The sequence below is a fragment of the Sus scrofa genome, chromosome 2 (assembly GCF_054392235.1).
Source record: "Sus scrofa isolate SSC_HxYL_T2T_F1_AM1 chromosome 2, Sscrofa_HxYL_maternal_Yorkshire_Landrace_v2.0, whole genome shotgun sequence".
Classification (NCBI taxonomy): Eukaryota; Metazoa; Chordata; class Mammalia; order Artiodactyla; family Suidae; genus Sus; species Sus scrofa.
In genome coordinates, this window is record NC_139384.1 from 42,578,645 (window position 1) to 42,593,863 (window position 15,219).

General features: G+C 48.9%; 1 protein-coding gene across 23 annotated transcripts in view; it reads right to left on the bottom strand.

The window, feature by feature from the left end:
- NAV2 (neuron navigator 2) overlaps window positions 1-15,219 on the bottom strand; it is an 820,834-nt gene that overhangs the window by 173,925 nt on the left and 631,690 nt on the right. For all 23 annotated transcript variants that reach the window (XM_085011765.1, XM_085011759.1, XM_085011757.1 and 20 more), the window contains 3 exons: window positions 13,453-14,551; window positions 7,567-7,679; window positions 1,133-1,241 (listed from right to left, as the gene is read on the bottom strand). In XM_085011765.1, coding sequence (XP_084867891.1) covers window positions 1,133-1,241; window positions 7,567-7,679; window positions 13,453-14,551 — 1,321 coding nt within the window. The remainder of the gene's footprint in view (window positions 1-1,132; window positions 1,242-7,566; window positions 7,680-13,452; window positions 14,552-15,219) is intronic.

The following is a 15,219-nucleotide window of genomic DNA, read 5'->3' on the forward strand; positions in this document are numbered from 1 at the left end:
AAACTGTGAGAGCCTCTCTTGCAGAAGATAGCATGGAAGGTCTCTCTCCTGTCATGATCACTTTCCGAGTCCAAGCCAAGAAATCCACCAAACCACTGTCACCTAGATTAAGTCACTTTCAGTGATGATGCTGGAAACAAGAATGTTTCATACCTAATCAGAGAGACCCAGGGTCTGGCACCTGGTTCCAAGCCATGCCCTGTATCTTCAGGTTTAAACCCCCATCCCCGGCCAGGGAAGTCCCCTCTGGAAGAACCAATTTGGTGCCTCAGCTGTTGTTTGTTCCCCTCTGATCCTGGAAGCAGCCTGCCTGACATGCTTCATACTGGGAACCTGGAAGGGCTGGATCCTGGCCTCACAGTACCTAACCCCGATCTGCCGAAGCGGCCGGCAGTGGGGGACCCCAGCAGTCTCCTCGCTGTGTTCATCTATCAAAGAGACGGAAACTGGAGACCCAAAAGAGGCGCTCCCACCCCGGAGCTCACGCAGTCACGGGGGCCTTTACCTAGATTCTCTAGGCCAAGCACAAACCATGAAACCTGGTTCTGCCCACATCACGCAGGGGTGTGTCCAGGGACCGTACCCTCCTCATCTCTTTGTTCAGCACGGAAAAGACGCTGATAAATGTTTCCAAGGTAATCTTCGATTTCCTCCAACAAAATCATGGTTTAAACATGATCCTGCGTTTTCATAAATATTTCCGTACGTGTCTTATACACGTGCACGACTCACAACGTTACAGAGGCCTGGGGACCAGAAGGCTGGGGAGGAATTCCAGGTATTCCCTTTATCACGCAGGTCAAATACAGGTCACCTGCTCGTTTCGAGAGCACGGTATCGTTTTGGAAAATGCAAGCCAAGGGAAATTGAAATGCAGCTGTTCTGGGATACCCTCTGCGGGATGGATCTGGCAACTGTCTGCTTTGGTTGGGGGGAGTCTGTTGCCATGGATTTTTGCTCCTCACACCTCTCTTCTGCACACTGTGTGGTGTTCTTGGTGAACACCAGCACGGTTGGCGGTCAAGGATATTTCTTCCGTCATTAACCAAATCACTTTGCGAGGGGCGGGAACACGCTGCGGCCGGGTGAAAAGCAAGTGACCAACAAGTTCAGGAACATGATTCACAGGTACCTGTGTGTAACCTGAGTGCCTCGCAAACTGGACATGGTCTCCTCCAAATTCTGCCGCAGGTCAGCGATGTTCTTCACCGTCCGAAGTCGCCGAGCCTCGGGGTCCTCCCCTGGAGAGATGAGGGTTAAGACTATTTTAATTCTCAGAGAGAAGGGCAGAGTCACGGGAACAGCTGTCGTGTCCATGACCACAACCAGGTTCCCTGCTCAGGGTCTGGCTCACCATGTGCTTGGGGAGGACTTAAGAATGAATGAGTGGGAGTTCCCGTCATGGCTCAGCGGACATGAATCGGACGAGCACGCTTGAGGATGCAGGTTCGATCCCTGGCCTCGCTCAGTGGGTTAAGGATCTGGCATTGCTGTGAGCTGTGGTGTAGGTTGCAGACTCGACTTGGATCTGGCGTTGCTGTGGCTGGGGCGTAGCCAAGTGGCTACAGCTCTGATGTGACCCCTAGCCTGGGAACCTCCATATGCCGCGGGAGCGGCCCAAGAAATAGCAACAACAACAACAACAACAACAAAAGACAAAAGACAAAAAAAAAAAAAAAATGAATGAATGCATGCATGCAGGAATGCAGAGTGCCCAAAGGAATCTAAGGAGAGACGTCTCTCTTCCCCCTGCAGCTCCCTCCTATGGGAGAAGCCAAGACAATGAACACGTTTTCACACAGTCTCCTAAGACCCGCACGTGTTAGCTCTGAACCCTGCCCAGGAATCCTTTTCCACTCATCCAGAAGTAGGGGAGCCTTTTGTTTTCTCACCCACAGGTGATGGGTGCTGCTGTCTCTCAGCCCGACGTGACAGATGGTTACCTTGTAGTGGCTGAAAGATCAGCACTTACTAATCATGCATATTTCTACAGAGGCTTCCCTTTCTCAAATCCTGGCCGCTATACTCTGGCTGAGCAAGCACCGGGAAGGCGCTACCCTTGCCCACCCTTCCAGCCCACAGCCCTACACGAGGATAGTGACAATGTCGACCTCAAAGGGCCATTGTGGGGACTTCACGGAGAACCCTGGGTATGGCGCCCGCCACAAGCTCTCAACTCACACCAGCTGGATGCTTGGAGTGGGGAACATTCGAGACCATTCAGGCTTCTCTCTGGGGGACAAGGGACTGACTGCCATTCTCCCGCAGCATTTCCCTCGAAACACTGGTCCAGAGAGGTCAAGCTGGCATTAACGGCCCAGGAGAAAGAGGCTACACACAAGCAAGGAAGCCATGTCCCCTCAGAGCAGGCTGGTGTCAGCCTGTGGCTTTTCTGTGTTGTTTGGACTTAGAGGGGAAGAGGGAAAGCCCAATAACTACACGAGTGATGAAAGCAATCACGCATCTTTCCCTCAGGAGAGTTTCAGGAAGGCTGAGGAGACCACAATCAAGGGTCTTTAAAAGCTGATGAATCCTGCTGCTAGCACAGAGAACTACAGCTAGTCACTTGTGATGGAACATGATGGAGGATAATGTGAGGAAAAAGATTATGACTGGGTCCCTTTGCTGTACAGCAAACATTGACAGAACACTGTAAATCAACTAAAATAGAAAAAATAAACATCTTAAAATAAAAGCTGTTGACTGTCTTAAGTGCTGAACAATATTTTTAAAGCAATCTCTTTATAGAACTTAGTACACTTGGGCAGCAGCAAGCAGGACTGACAGTGGACACCAGGTAGAATTTCTGGCAATTGCCATTAATCAAGCAACAGGTGACTAAGAAATGTCAGAGAATTAACTTTCCTTCTGAGGCAGAAGACTTTTTTTTTTTTTTTTTTTTAATTTTTTGGTCGCACCCGTGGCACATGGAAGTTCCCAGGCCAGGGACTGAATCCAAGCCGTAGCTGAGCAATGCTAGATCCTTTAACCCACTGCATTCAGCTGGGGATCGAACCTGAACCTACTAATTCAGTGACCTGAGCCACTGCAGTTGGATTCTTTTTTTTTTTTTTTGTCTTTTTTTTCTAGGGCCGGTCCCATGGCATATGGAGGTTCCCAGGCTAGGGGTTGAATCGGAGCTGTAGCCACTGGCTTACGCCAGAGCCACAGCAGCATGGGATCCGAGCCGCATCTGCAACCTACACCACAGCTCACGGCAACGCCATATTCTTAACCCTCTGAGCAAGGCCAGGGATCAAACCCGCAACCTTACGGTTCCTGGTCGGATTCGTTAACCACTACGCCACGACGGGAACTCCTACAGTTGGATTGTTAACCCACTGTGCCGCAGTGGGAACTCCTTAGAGGATCACGTCTTAGGTTATTCTCAGCATGTGGTGCCTGGAGCCTGGGCGATGGATTAGATGATTGATTAAACAGAGGAGATCTGCTATAGTGAACTCTCTGTCCTTGAAAATGCCACTGTTTTCAATTTCCTCCCCCCAGCTTCTAACCAAGAGCAAGGCATTTTTCTCTTATCTGAAAAGTGGTCAAACCTTCATTTCCCACCCAATTCTTTAGAATACATGTATGTATGTATGTGTTTTTAAATGAAAACAGTGATGAATGTCTCTGCTTTACTTTCCCCTAATGGTCATGGAGGAATGTAATTGCATCTATCTCCTGGGCCATCAATTAAATATCTTTTACTGCCAGCTTGGCCACATTTTATCTGTGTAAAGGCTGCCAAAAAGGCACTGATTATTTGGATAACCCCTGGCCCTACAGGGAACATTTATTCTGAAGCTAAGTCTAGGCACCAGTTTTCAAATTACCTTCATTAATTAACTTAATCACACACAAACATATAATAACTATATTACAGGCATACCTTCTTTTATTGTGCTTTGCTTTATGGCATTCTGTGGATTTTTTTTTTTTTTTTTTTTTTTTTTTTACAAATTAAAGGTTTGCAGCAACCCTGCAATAAGCAAGTCTGGTGGCGTCATTTTTCCAACAGCATTTGCTCATTTCGTGTCTCTCTGTCACATTTTGGTGATTTTTCAAAGATTTCAAACCCTCTACCAGCAGAAAGATGAAGACTTGCTGAAGGCTCAGGTGACGGTTAGCATTTTTAGCAATAAAGTATTTTTTATTTAAGGTATATACTCGGGTCTTTTTAGACATAATGCTACTGCACACTTAATAGGCTAGAGTATAGTATAAACAGAACTTTTACATGTACTGGGAAGCCAAAAAAAAAAAAATCTGTGTGACTTACATTATTACAATATTTGCTTTATTGTAGTGATCTGGAAGCAAAGCTGCAATAGCTCTAGGACATGCCTGTATTTATCCGTGTCTCTATTAATGACATATTTGCCTGTGTTCACTCTCTTTTAGAAATTTGCAGACCTTTGATATGGGACGGTGTTTCACCTTGACTTCTGGTAATCCGCTCACAGATGCTCAAAAACTATTATCCAAAAAACATCTGGTCAGTGTAGGGCTAAAGAAAAAGCGTGGGTTTTGCATTCTGAGAGATAAAGGTTTGATCATGGCATCGCCACATATTAGCCACTTGTCCTTGGACCAGTGACTTATCCTCTCCCAATGCTATCTGTAAAATGGGGGTAAAAACCTTCCTCTCAAAGTGAGGAGGATCAGATGTGATGGCACATGATATGCCTGGTACAACATGAGGGCTCATTGGATCCGAATGCCCTGTTTTCCATGGAGGGGACCCACTGGGACATGTCTGCCCCCCTCAGACTTATACGAGATTCCAAAAGCAATGGAAAAACATGAACCTGTCACCCACCTGCCTTGCTCAGGTGATCCCCTTCCACACTGCCAGCTACGCCTGCTTGGAAGAGAGCCTTAAGGTAAGATTTCCCTACCATCTCATAGCTTGAACAACATATACACACACTGTGCCCCGGTGGAAATGGCTGTACCCTTTCAGCCCATACAAAGAGATCTCAGAGCTGAGTGAGTTATTCCACACCCACCTGCTGCCCTCCTGCATCTGCCAAGGGCAGTCCTCCCTCAAGCCACTGGCCATGAAGGAGAGGGTACCACATTCTGGCCAAAGAGAGCAGAGGCTGAGGATGTCAGGGTGTTGCATGAGGAACAAGGACAGAACCTGGGGTTTTTACTTGGAAGAGGGAAGCTAGGGGACGTGTTGCTACATGGAAAAGAACGGAAATTGTCTGTGAGCTTCAGGCGGCTGGATCACATCCAGTGATTTAGAAACGTAAGGATAAAGAACTCCATTACCAGTTAAAACCAACAAAATACGGAAGGGCTGCCTCATGGAAGAATAACCCTTCTGTCGCAAGAAATACGCCAGCAGAGACTGAAAGATGACTCATCAATGAGTGACAGGGCTTCCTGGGATGGATAATAAGCAGACGTGACTCCTTCTAAAGGTACAATCCAAGACGCAGGTCTCACCAGTAGTGCTATGTAAGTGACGAAGTAGCACGGGAAAATCCTCCTAGTTGCCTAAGTAAGGGCAAGAACTGAATGACTGATCAAATGGTCTCATAAATGCCCATTTCTCCATACACCCATTTGTTGTCATTATCAAGGGATCAGCTATAGAGAGGCTGAATTCCACCTCATGCCACTATGTCTTATCTCCATGAAATCATTCACCGTACAGCCACGAGTTCTATTGCTTCAACATAAACACAGGTCATCACGATTGAGCAAATTTCCTCAGCAACCAACACCCTTTGACTTCATACCAAAGGGGGCATGATCAGGTACGGCTGGCTGCACGCTTCTGGTCCTCAAACCAACAGACAGCATCTCAGGCTTTCTGAGCTCCTATGTGGTTTTACTGTCCTGATGCACAGGAGACATGCGGAGAAAAAGACAAATGAGTGAAAAGATCACAGGCTGCCCTCCGTCCCTCTGAGCTGGAAGTGTTATGTAGAATGTTCTCCGGCTGCTGCTTTTGCTTCTCAGATGGGAATCTCCCCGAGCCCCAGTGTCTGACACGAACCCACCCTCCTCCACGGGACACACGTCCAGCCCGCGCTGGGCTCTTTTGATGTGTGCTCATATGAACACTATCTGGAATGTGTGTGGAGACCTGAGGAGTCATTTAAACTCCACACCCTTCTCCCGAGAGCTGGCCCTTTTCCTGAGCTGTCCACGTCCTCAGCTGCAAGGCAGCTAAAACTGGGAGGGGAGGAAACATCAAATCAATCCCAAATGTGGGGCCCTGACCCACCGTAAGAAGGATCACTTACAAATGGCTTGAAACCTTTCTGCCCCATCGCTGTGCCCAGCCAGCAGAACCAGAAGGAAATACTTAAATCGCTCAGATCCTCTGAAATTAATACTCAGAGCTAATGGTCGAATGGATGAGAGTCGATAGTACGGGCTGCAGACAATTCCACAGAAATGGTGGGCACAGGGGTATTGAGTCTAATTAATGGATTTTAAACACAGATTTGATGTTTAACCCGACTCTGGAAGCAGGTAAGATATAAAAAGAATAACACAGCCACTGCTAAATTCGTGGTTCACTTCCCTGATCAGAAGCTGCTGGAACAGAGAGCACGGAGCTGGGGAACAAGGATGAGGCACAGAGAAGGTGACAGCTCAGAGTGCACTGCAGTAGGAACTCTCACTCAGAGGCTAACTTTCGTCTTTAAGTTAAGAAAGCCACGGTGTAACACTCATGAATGAATATTTATAGAATGAACTATATGACAGCTGTAGATGTTATGTTTTTATATGATGTGATACTCCTTTGATCATCCTTGTCTAGGTTATATTTAAATAACAATTTAGAACTTTTTTTTTGGTAAAGTGTGCTGAAATCTTCTTTCCAATTAATGGAGGATGGCTCAGAACTATTTTCAATCAGGGCTTTCAAAAAGGGAAGAGAAAAAAACGTCAGGGCGTTTTGACTGCCAACTCTTTTTTTATTTTATTTTTTGTCTTTTTGCCATTTCTTGGGCTGCTCCCGCGGCATATGGAGGTTCCCAGGCTAGGGGTTGAATCGGAGCTGTAGCCACAGCTTATGCCACAGCCACAGCAACGCGGGATCCGAGCCGCATCTGTGACCTAGACCACAGCTCATGGCAACGCTGGATCCTTAACCCACTGAGCAAGGCCAGGGATCGAACCCGAAACCTCATGGTTCCTTGTCAGATTCGTTAAACCACTGTACCACGACAGGAACTCCGAGTACCAACTCTTTTTGGAAAGCAACCCTATCTGAGGAGTAAACAAGGAGGTTCGGAGGGAAGTGTCTGAGCAGCTCAGAGCCTCCTCCTTGAGTGATGGAGACAATACCTTGAAACAGAACCTGCCAACAGGGGAAAGACTTATTGACACTTCTTTGGGAGGAAGATGTAGCTCCTGAGAGAGAGAAGAGGGAAGAAAGAGAAGGAAGGTAGTAAGAAAGAAAATCAGTTTGTTTGGCTCATCCATCAAGGCAAGAGTGAAGCAACTTTACGTCAAGCTGGGTCCAGGCCCTTCCGGCAGGTGGTTGCAGGGGAGGCCTCCTTACTAAGAGACATGGAGTGGGGGTGCCATACTCACCAGTGAGTTCCTCCAGAGCAGGCTGTCCACTCTTGGTGTAGTGGCTGGGCTCCACGGTCACACCCCCTGAGCTGGACTCGGCAGTGACATTCCCTTCGGTGTCTGTCTGGGACCTTCACACACAAACCAGAGCAGACATACTTGTCACAAGTGGTAACCGTCACATCTGGCCCACCGTGCTCCAACCACAGCCCCCACCATCACCTCCGCTGGCAAGAAGCTTTAGAATGGAGCAGACCAGCAGAGTGATGCTAAATGATTCATGAGTGCACGTGGAGCCACGTCCCAGAAACAGAAAGAGCCACCCAATTGTAAAGGATGAAATATTTATCACCCAAATGGACAGTCTGCAACCCTTCACTGGGGAATGTGTCTCTGCCTTGCCATCGGGGAGCTAGGTTCTTCCAGAAAAATGCTGGCAAGTACCAGGTGGTTTGGCTCATTTAACCTGTGCCAAAGAGCAACTTCTAAGTAACCAGCAATGCCAGCAAGCCAAGCATGAAGCTGACTTCACTGACAGCCCCATCCCCCCTGCCCCATCCTCCTGACACAACCGTCTCTGGAAAGGTGACTGTACAGCCAGTCAGGGGTGGGTGCCAAGCAGGTGTGTTTGCCCTCTAGGTCTGATTCAGAGCTCAGATCTTCTGAGATGAAAGAACTCATTGATCGTGATTTCAACACGACTGAAATCTGTACTTCCCCGAACCTTCTCCAGGCCCTTATTTGTCAAGCAAATTGAGGCCACTGCTTCACACACCATGCTCCTGCCACAATTACCTCTGCTTATTTGGGTGTGCCATGCAAATGTGTAATTACACTCAGACACGTAACCCTGGGTGGAACGTTATTAATTCATTAGCATCCTGAGCTAATTTGCCCACATTGCTTTTTTCTTTTTTCTTTTTTTTCTTAGGGCTGCATCCGTGGCTTATGGAAGTTCCCAGGCTAGGGGTTGAATCGGAGCTGTAGCTGCCGGCCTACACCACAGCCACAGCAATGCAGGATCCAAGCCATGTCTGCAACCTACACAGCTCACAACAACACTGGATCCTTAACCCACTGAGCAAGGCCAGGGATCGAACCTGCATCCTCAGGGTTGCTAGTCAGATTTGTTTCTGATGAGCCATGACAGGAACTCCCAGATTTCACTCTCTATAAAGAAAGTGTTTGCCAAGAATGTGAACTGTCTAAAACAGACTGTGGGGTACATACCGATAACCCCCACGTCATCCACTGTTCCCCCATTTACCTTCCCACCAACGCCACTGGTTTCCCCCCGCTCCTCATCTCTACCTTTAAAGGATTTTCATACCTAGTGCTTCTCTCTATCCCTCGGCCAGAGTCCAAGCTCCTGCCATCTCTGCCCAGGCCCTAGAAGCATGTGGTGAACAGGTATGGTGCTTCCAGCCTAGGTGTTGCAAGTAACACCCAGGTGTAGAAACCAGCCCACAGATTTATTCTTATTGGTCTACACTGCACTTTTAAAGCTCTTGAATTCATTTCCAAGACCTTAAAACTCAGGTGATTTCATAAGAAATCTGGATTTCTGCCCTCTCCCACTAAAACCAACCCCCAATGGACTGAGTTCACATTCTTGCAGGGCGCCACCTGCTGGTGACAAGTGGTGTCTGCTCCCTTGGGAGAGGCGAGAGTCCCATTCACTAGTGTGTATTACCTTTGGGTGCCCAAGCAAGCATCTGAACTATGACCTCTGTTCTAGACTGTTCCTCACTCCCCACTCTAGTCTCCACTGATCTCGGTGACACTGAGGTAATCCTGTCACCCTCTGATTAAAGGTCTCTGATGGTCACCACAGAATAAGGTCTAAAGTCCTTACTGTGGGAGAAGATGCCGGACTTGGCGGGATTCTTCCTTCCTTCACTTCCAGCCCCATATCTTGCCCCTCTAGTCCTTAACTCCACCCTGCCCTGCCCTGCCCTGCACCCACATGTGGATCACACCCTGCCCTGAACAGTTTTGTCTTTGTAGTCCCTGTGAGCCTAAAGGCTCTTTTCCTCTTTCTTCCTTAGTTTGCTCCTAATCTGCCTTTAAGGCACAGCGCCCATGTCATCTAGGACCAAAAGCCTTCCTGGACTCTGCCCGAGGAGGGCTCTGCCACTTGTGCAATTTTATTCTCCTGATGCCTACTTATTACAATGTGATCTAATTAATAAATCTTCCCTTCCACTAGATTAAGAGCTCTCTGTAGGCTAAGATGGGTTCTTTTGATGTGTGTACATAACACAATCTGTTCCAGTTCATATGCCAAGCAGGCACTCAGGCAGGGTGTGCTGATTGCATACATAAGAGACTTTTAAGTCTAGAAAAAGGCTGGGTACTAGAAGGGACATTAGCCTTGGAGTATGAACACTGAGCTGGCGGCAGCCTGGAGTCTATAACCTGATAGCCACATACGTGTATATAAGTCACTGCACGTCTTTGAGGTCTGAGCCCTCACCTGGATATTGAGGTAGATAGATACCAAGAGCCACCTCCCCTGGTTGCTACAAAAAGCACAGCTGAGACAACACAAAAGCACTTCATGGATTGTAAAGCAATAGAGATGTCCAGAGTGACTTCTGAATTGGTAACGATAGTTCCTAAAAAAATGATTTATCTAGGGGTTCCCGTCGTGGCGCAGTGGTTAACGAATCCAACTGGGAACCATGAGGTTGCGGGTTCGATCCCTGGCCTTGCTCAGTGGGTTGAGGATCCGGGTTGCCGTGAACTATGGTGTAGGTTGCAGATGCAGCTTGGATCTGATGTTGCTGTGGCTGTGGTATAGGCCGGCAGCTACGTCTCCAATTCGACCCCTAGCCTGGGAACCTCCATATGCCACATGTGCGGCCCTAAACACACACACACGCACACACACACAAAAGATATATCTTTGTTTTTTCCTCTCCACAACACTAATAAGGAGAGATTCTGGGGGGGAGCACTGTAAGTTATATAAATGAGTCATAAACTTGAGAGAGAGAATCTCAGAGCACAAAGGAAGTCTAAATCATTCTCTAAAATCCTCCGATCTTGTGGCCCGGCCAGTTAAGGATCTGGTGCTGTCACTGCAATGGCTTGGGTTGCTGCTGTGGTGCAGGGTCAGTCCCTGGTCTGGGTACTGCCACATGCTGGTCTGGGTACTGCCACATGCTTATTTATTTATTAATAAAAATAAATATTATAAAATCCTCTGATCTCGTCCCATCCCCTTACTTTACAGATGAGGCTCAGGGAGAGGCAGTGATTTGGAGTAAAGACTGTTTCGTGGTTATGCACTTGGTCTCTCTAGGTAGACAGACTTGGTTTTAAACCCTAACTCTTCTAGCTATCAGCTCTTCGATCTAGAGTAAGTTATTTAATTACTCTATACCTCAGTTTGCTCATTGACAGAATGGAGATAAAGAAACATAGCTGGCTCTAGGAGTTGGGAGAATGATTAAATGAGCCAAGGCAGGGCAAGCCCACAACTGGGTCTCTGCACATTTTTCCTCTCATAGAAAATCCTGAAATATTAAAAAAAAGCGGGGGGGGGATTTAAATGTTTTAAAATCTTTCAAATAATTACAGCCAAAAAAAAAAAAAAAAGGGTGGGTGGGTGGGGGGAATGGGATTAATAGTGATCATACTGTCACATCTATTTAATTCTGAAAATGCAAATCAAGAATCTGGGAACAGGGAGTTCCCATCATGGCTCAGTGGTTATCGAATCCGACTAGGAACCATGAGGTTGCAGGTTCGATCCCTGGCCTTGCTCAGTGGGTTAAGGATCCAGCGTTGCCATGAGCCATGGTGGAGGTTGCAGACATGGCTCGGATCTGGTGTTGCTGTGGCTGTGGTTTAGGCTGGCAGCTGCAGCTCCAATTTGACCCCTAGCCTGGAAAGTTCCATATGCCACAGGTGCGGCCCTGGAAAAGACAAAAAGACAAAAAAAAAAAAAAAAAAAAATCTGGGAACAGTAGCTTGACCATGCATCACCTCCAGACGACTCTGGTGACTGCAATGATAAAAATTTCACAGGGAGCAGTTCAGTTGCCTCCACAGTTGTATAAAAACTCAGTGTGCAGACAAGTGCTGAGTCATTATCTAGGCCTTGGCACCCTTCTCAGGACTGCTAGCTGAGCTGATGACGTGATTTAATACACAGATGACTGTCTCCAATTTAAATGGGTCTGGCGTGACCTTCACTGAAGGGGAGCAGAGAAGAGGAAAGAGCTTCTCCTCAGAAGCCTGACATTCTCTCACTGGCTGGATGCTGCTGGCTAGACTCTGAAATCAGTCTTGAACCAGCCTTCTATCGGCTCTTGGCAGGAATGGTAACAAAGCTTACAGGAACACACTTCAGACAGGGAGAAGAAAAGTCGAATTCTTTGGGGAACCATATATACAGGGGAAGCTGAAAGTAGGGGTGTGAGTCTGAGCATATGAACAGATATGTAATCACACATGTGACTATGTACATTTTACATATGAATCTGTACTTGTGTCCATACGTGTGACTGTCCGTGATGTGTACCCACACCTATGGGTGTACACGTGTGTGTACAGGTGTTTATGTGTACATACTTAGGGTAGAAGCTGTAAAATAAGTGCCTAGACTGTGACACTGAACCAGTGGTCCCCTTGTGTCATGGAGGGGGACCAGTCATCCCTCCGCTCTGCAGTGTGGTCCATGGCCCCACATGTCTGGAGCACAGGATTAGGCTGAGCATGTGAACGAGGCTCTTTGAGGCCCTGAAGGCAGCGCTGGGCGGCTTCCATCTGCCAGAGACAACTCATTATGCATATCAAGCATCACCCGGAGCTGGTCCCTCCTGCATGGGTGTGTGGAGCAACCAGAGGCTCTCTTAGGCCAGAGCCACCCAGAACAAGCAGCAGCTGGCCCCACGTGGTCTCCTGTGGTCTATGGACATACCCTCGGGGACAGACAGATGGAGGGGCTGATACCAGACACATACCAACACCTAAGTTTGTCCCCCCAGGTATAACCTGGGTCCTTTAGTTCTGGAACTAATCCCTCCTTACCCCTCTCCTTCTCCTTCATCCTGTTCTCCTTCAAAAAAAATCCCAGCACAGAGCAGGGACTGAAAACACACGCAGTATGTGCAATGGGGTAAAAATCCCGAGCATCTGGAAGTTCAAGATAGGCATCTCCTAAGAAGAAGTCTTGGTTACCCAGAGAGGGGATGTTCATGTTTGTCCTTGTTTAAAGTACGTTCTGGATGCTTCAGGACTAAGGTTGGAGCCTGTCAAGTGACATCAAACCATGCACCTAGCTCTGCTCACACTGCTGCCACTTCTGCAACACCCCTGGGTCCCCGTGTCCCTGGGCCACTTTTCCTCATCCTGGGGTCAGCTCACACTTTACTTCTTCTTTTTTTTTTTTTTTTTTTTTTGGTCTTTTTGCTATTTCTTGGGCCGCTCCCGCAGCATATGGAGGTTCCCAGGCTAGGGGTCGAATCGGAGCTGGAGCCACCGGCCTACGCCAGAGCCACAGCAACACGGGATCCGAGCCGCGTCTGCAACCTACACCACAGCTCACGGCAACGCCAGATCCTTAACCCACTGAGCAAGGCCAGGGATCGAACCCACAACCTCATGGTTCCTCGTCGGATTCGTTAGCCACTGCGCCACGACGGGAACTCCACACTTTACTTCTGCTCTTCAGCTTTCTAAAAGCCCCCACCCCACCCCTGTGCTGTGCTGTATTAATTGTCCCTCAAGTACACTGTGTGCACCTCTATCAGGAGCTTATCACCTGGCACCCCAGCTGTTTGCCTCACTCCTTGTGGAGGATGTTCTGACTCCTGCCTTCAAAGACCCAGAATCCACCAGAAAGGCTCCTCTGCCCAGTGGCCCCGGGCAGGGCAGGTGGGCGGCCGCTCTTACCTGTACAGGAAAGGCGCCACCGTGGCAGTGTTGGGGTGGCTGTATTGCTGCTGGGGCTGAGGTAGCTGGACACTGACAGTATTGCTTCCTGTGGTCTGGGTGGTCCCGACGGACCCACTGACAGTCTGGCTGCTGATGCTATGGTTCAGGGTGGTCCCTCCCGGGCCTTTTCCTTCCGAGGATGCCAGGCTGGAGGAGGAACTGGAGTGCCTGCCATCCAGCTGGGGCTTCTGCTGGGGGAGCCCCGAGCTGGGCTTCCCACCCCGGCTGCGCTCCCCCTCCCGGGAAGGCACAGGGGCACTTGGGGACTTTCCGGGCATGCTCTTCATCCCTGGTTTTGGTATTCCACTGTGGGAAGGGGCTGCCGCCTCCTTCTTGGCACTGTTGAGCTTCCCCCCTTTGGGGATGAAGCTGGCGATCTTGGAGGACTTTTTTGGCATCTCGGTCACAGCTGCCCCACTGGAGTCTTCCCTCGGCCCCTCTTTTGGGTCTGGCCTCTCCGTCACTGAGGCTCGCTTGGCGAGGTCCTTGCTTTTCTCCTTTTCCTTCTCCCGCTGTTGCTTCTCCTTTTCCTTCTCGCTGCCTTTTGGAGAACTTTTCTTGTTGGTCAGCGCCCGGCTGAACGTTCTCTGGGCGATGCCCTTGAGCGCAATCTTGGGGCTGTTGGAGGTGGGGCCCGCCGCGGACAGCGGGCGGCCACCAGCTTCCATCTCTTCGCTCTCTTCAAAGCTGGGCAGAATCTCCAGCCGTTCGCAGCTCGTGTCCCGGGACCCTGGGCCCTCGCCCGCCTTGGATGCCCCCTTGCTATTGAAAAGTTTCAGTTTTTCCAGCATGGACCTCTGATTGTTGGGGGCTGGCTTCATGGCTTCGGGGGCGGGCCTGGGGGACTCGGATGGCGGCGGCTTGACTGAGAGCGTGGCGGCGGTGGCGCTGTGCTTCACGCTGACCGACTTGCTGCGCCAGGACTTGGCAGCCGCGCCGGGCTGGGGGATGGCCGAGGAGGCACCGCCACTAGCAGGGCCGAAGCCGCTGCCCTCCAAAGCGGCAGGTGCATCTTCGCTCATTCCGGGGTGAGAGGAGGCGGGGCTCGCCAATGGCTCTGCGGAGAAGAGAAGACCTGAATAACATCCCTGGACCCGCACTGACCACCAGGGGGCGTCTATCAGCACCCGCCTCCCACGCCCAAGCCAGATGCCATCCAGCTCCTTTACCTGCTTTGTGCATTACCTATGGCTCCAATTAAGCTCCACCTTGACTGCCTCCTGCTTTCCCTCACACACTATTCACATCCCCCTCCCCGTCACATTTTGGTTCATGCTGTGCAAGTACACGCCAACCTTAACGTCTACATGCACAAGGCACAATTAAGCCCATGCGTTTATGCGAAAACAAACAAACAAAAACCCACACCGCCATTTGATGGTGCAGGAATGAGGTAGGAAATAGCTTCTGTTTTGAAATGATTCAACCCACAACTCTGTTTCCCAGTTAAGCCAAACAATCATAATTATCCAACTTTAAGAAAACAATGCAGCAGACATTAAAACTGAACAGACACCCCCCCAAAAAAAACCCAGTAAAAAAGAAACAAGTATCATCATTACAGAAGAAGAATTACCCATAGATGTTGCTAAATCCCATAAAAACATTTAAGTTTTTCCTAGGTTAGCACTTTAAAGAGTTATAAATGTGATGCAGGCTAGAGTTAAAATTAAAAAAAAAAAAAAAAAAAAAGACCTTTTGAGCTTAAGAGTATGAACTGTGCAT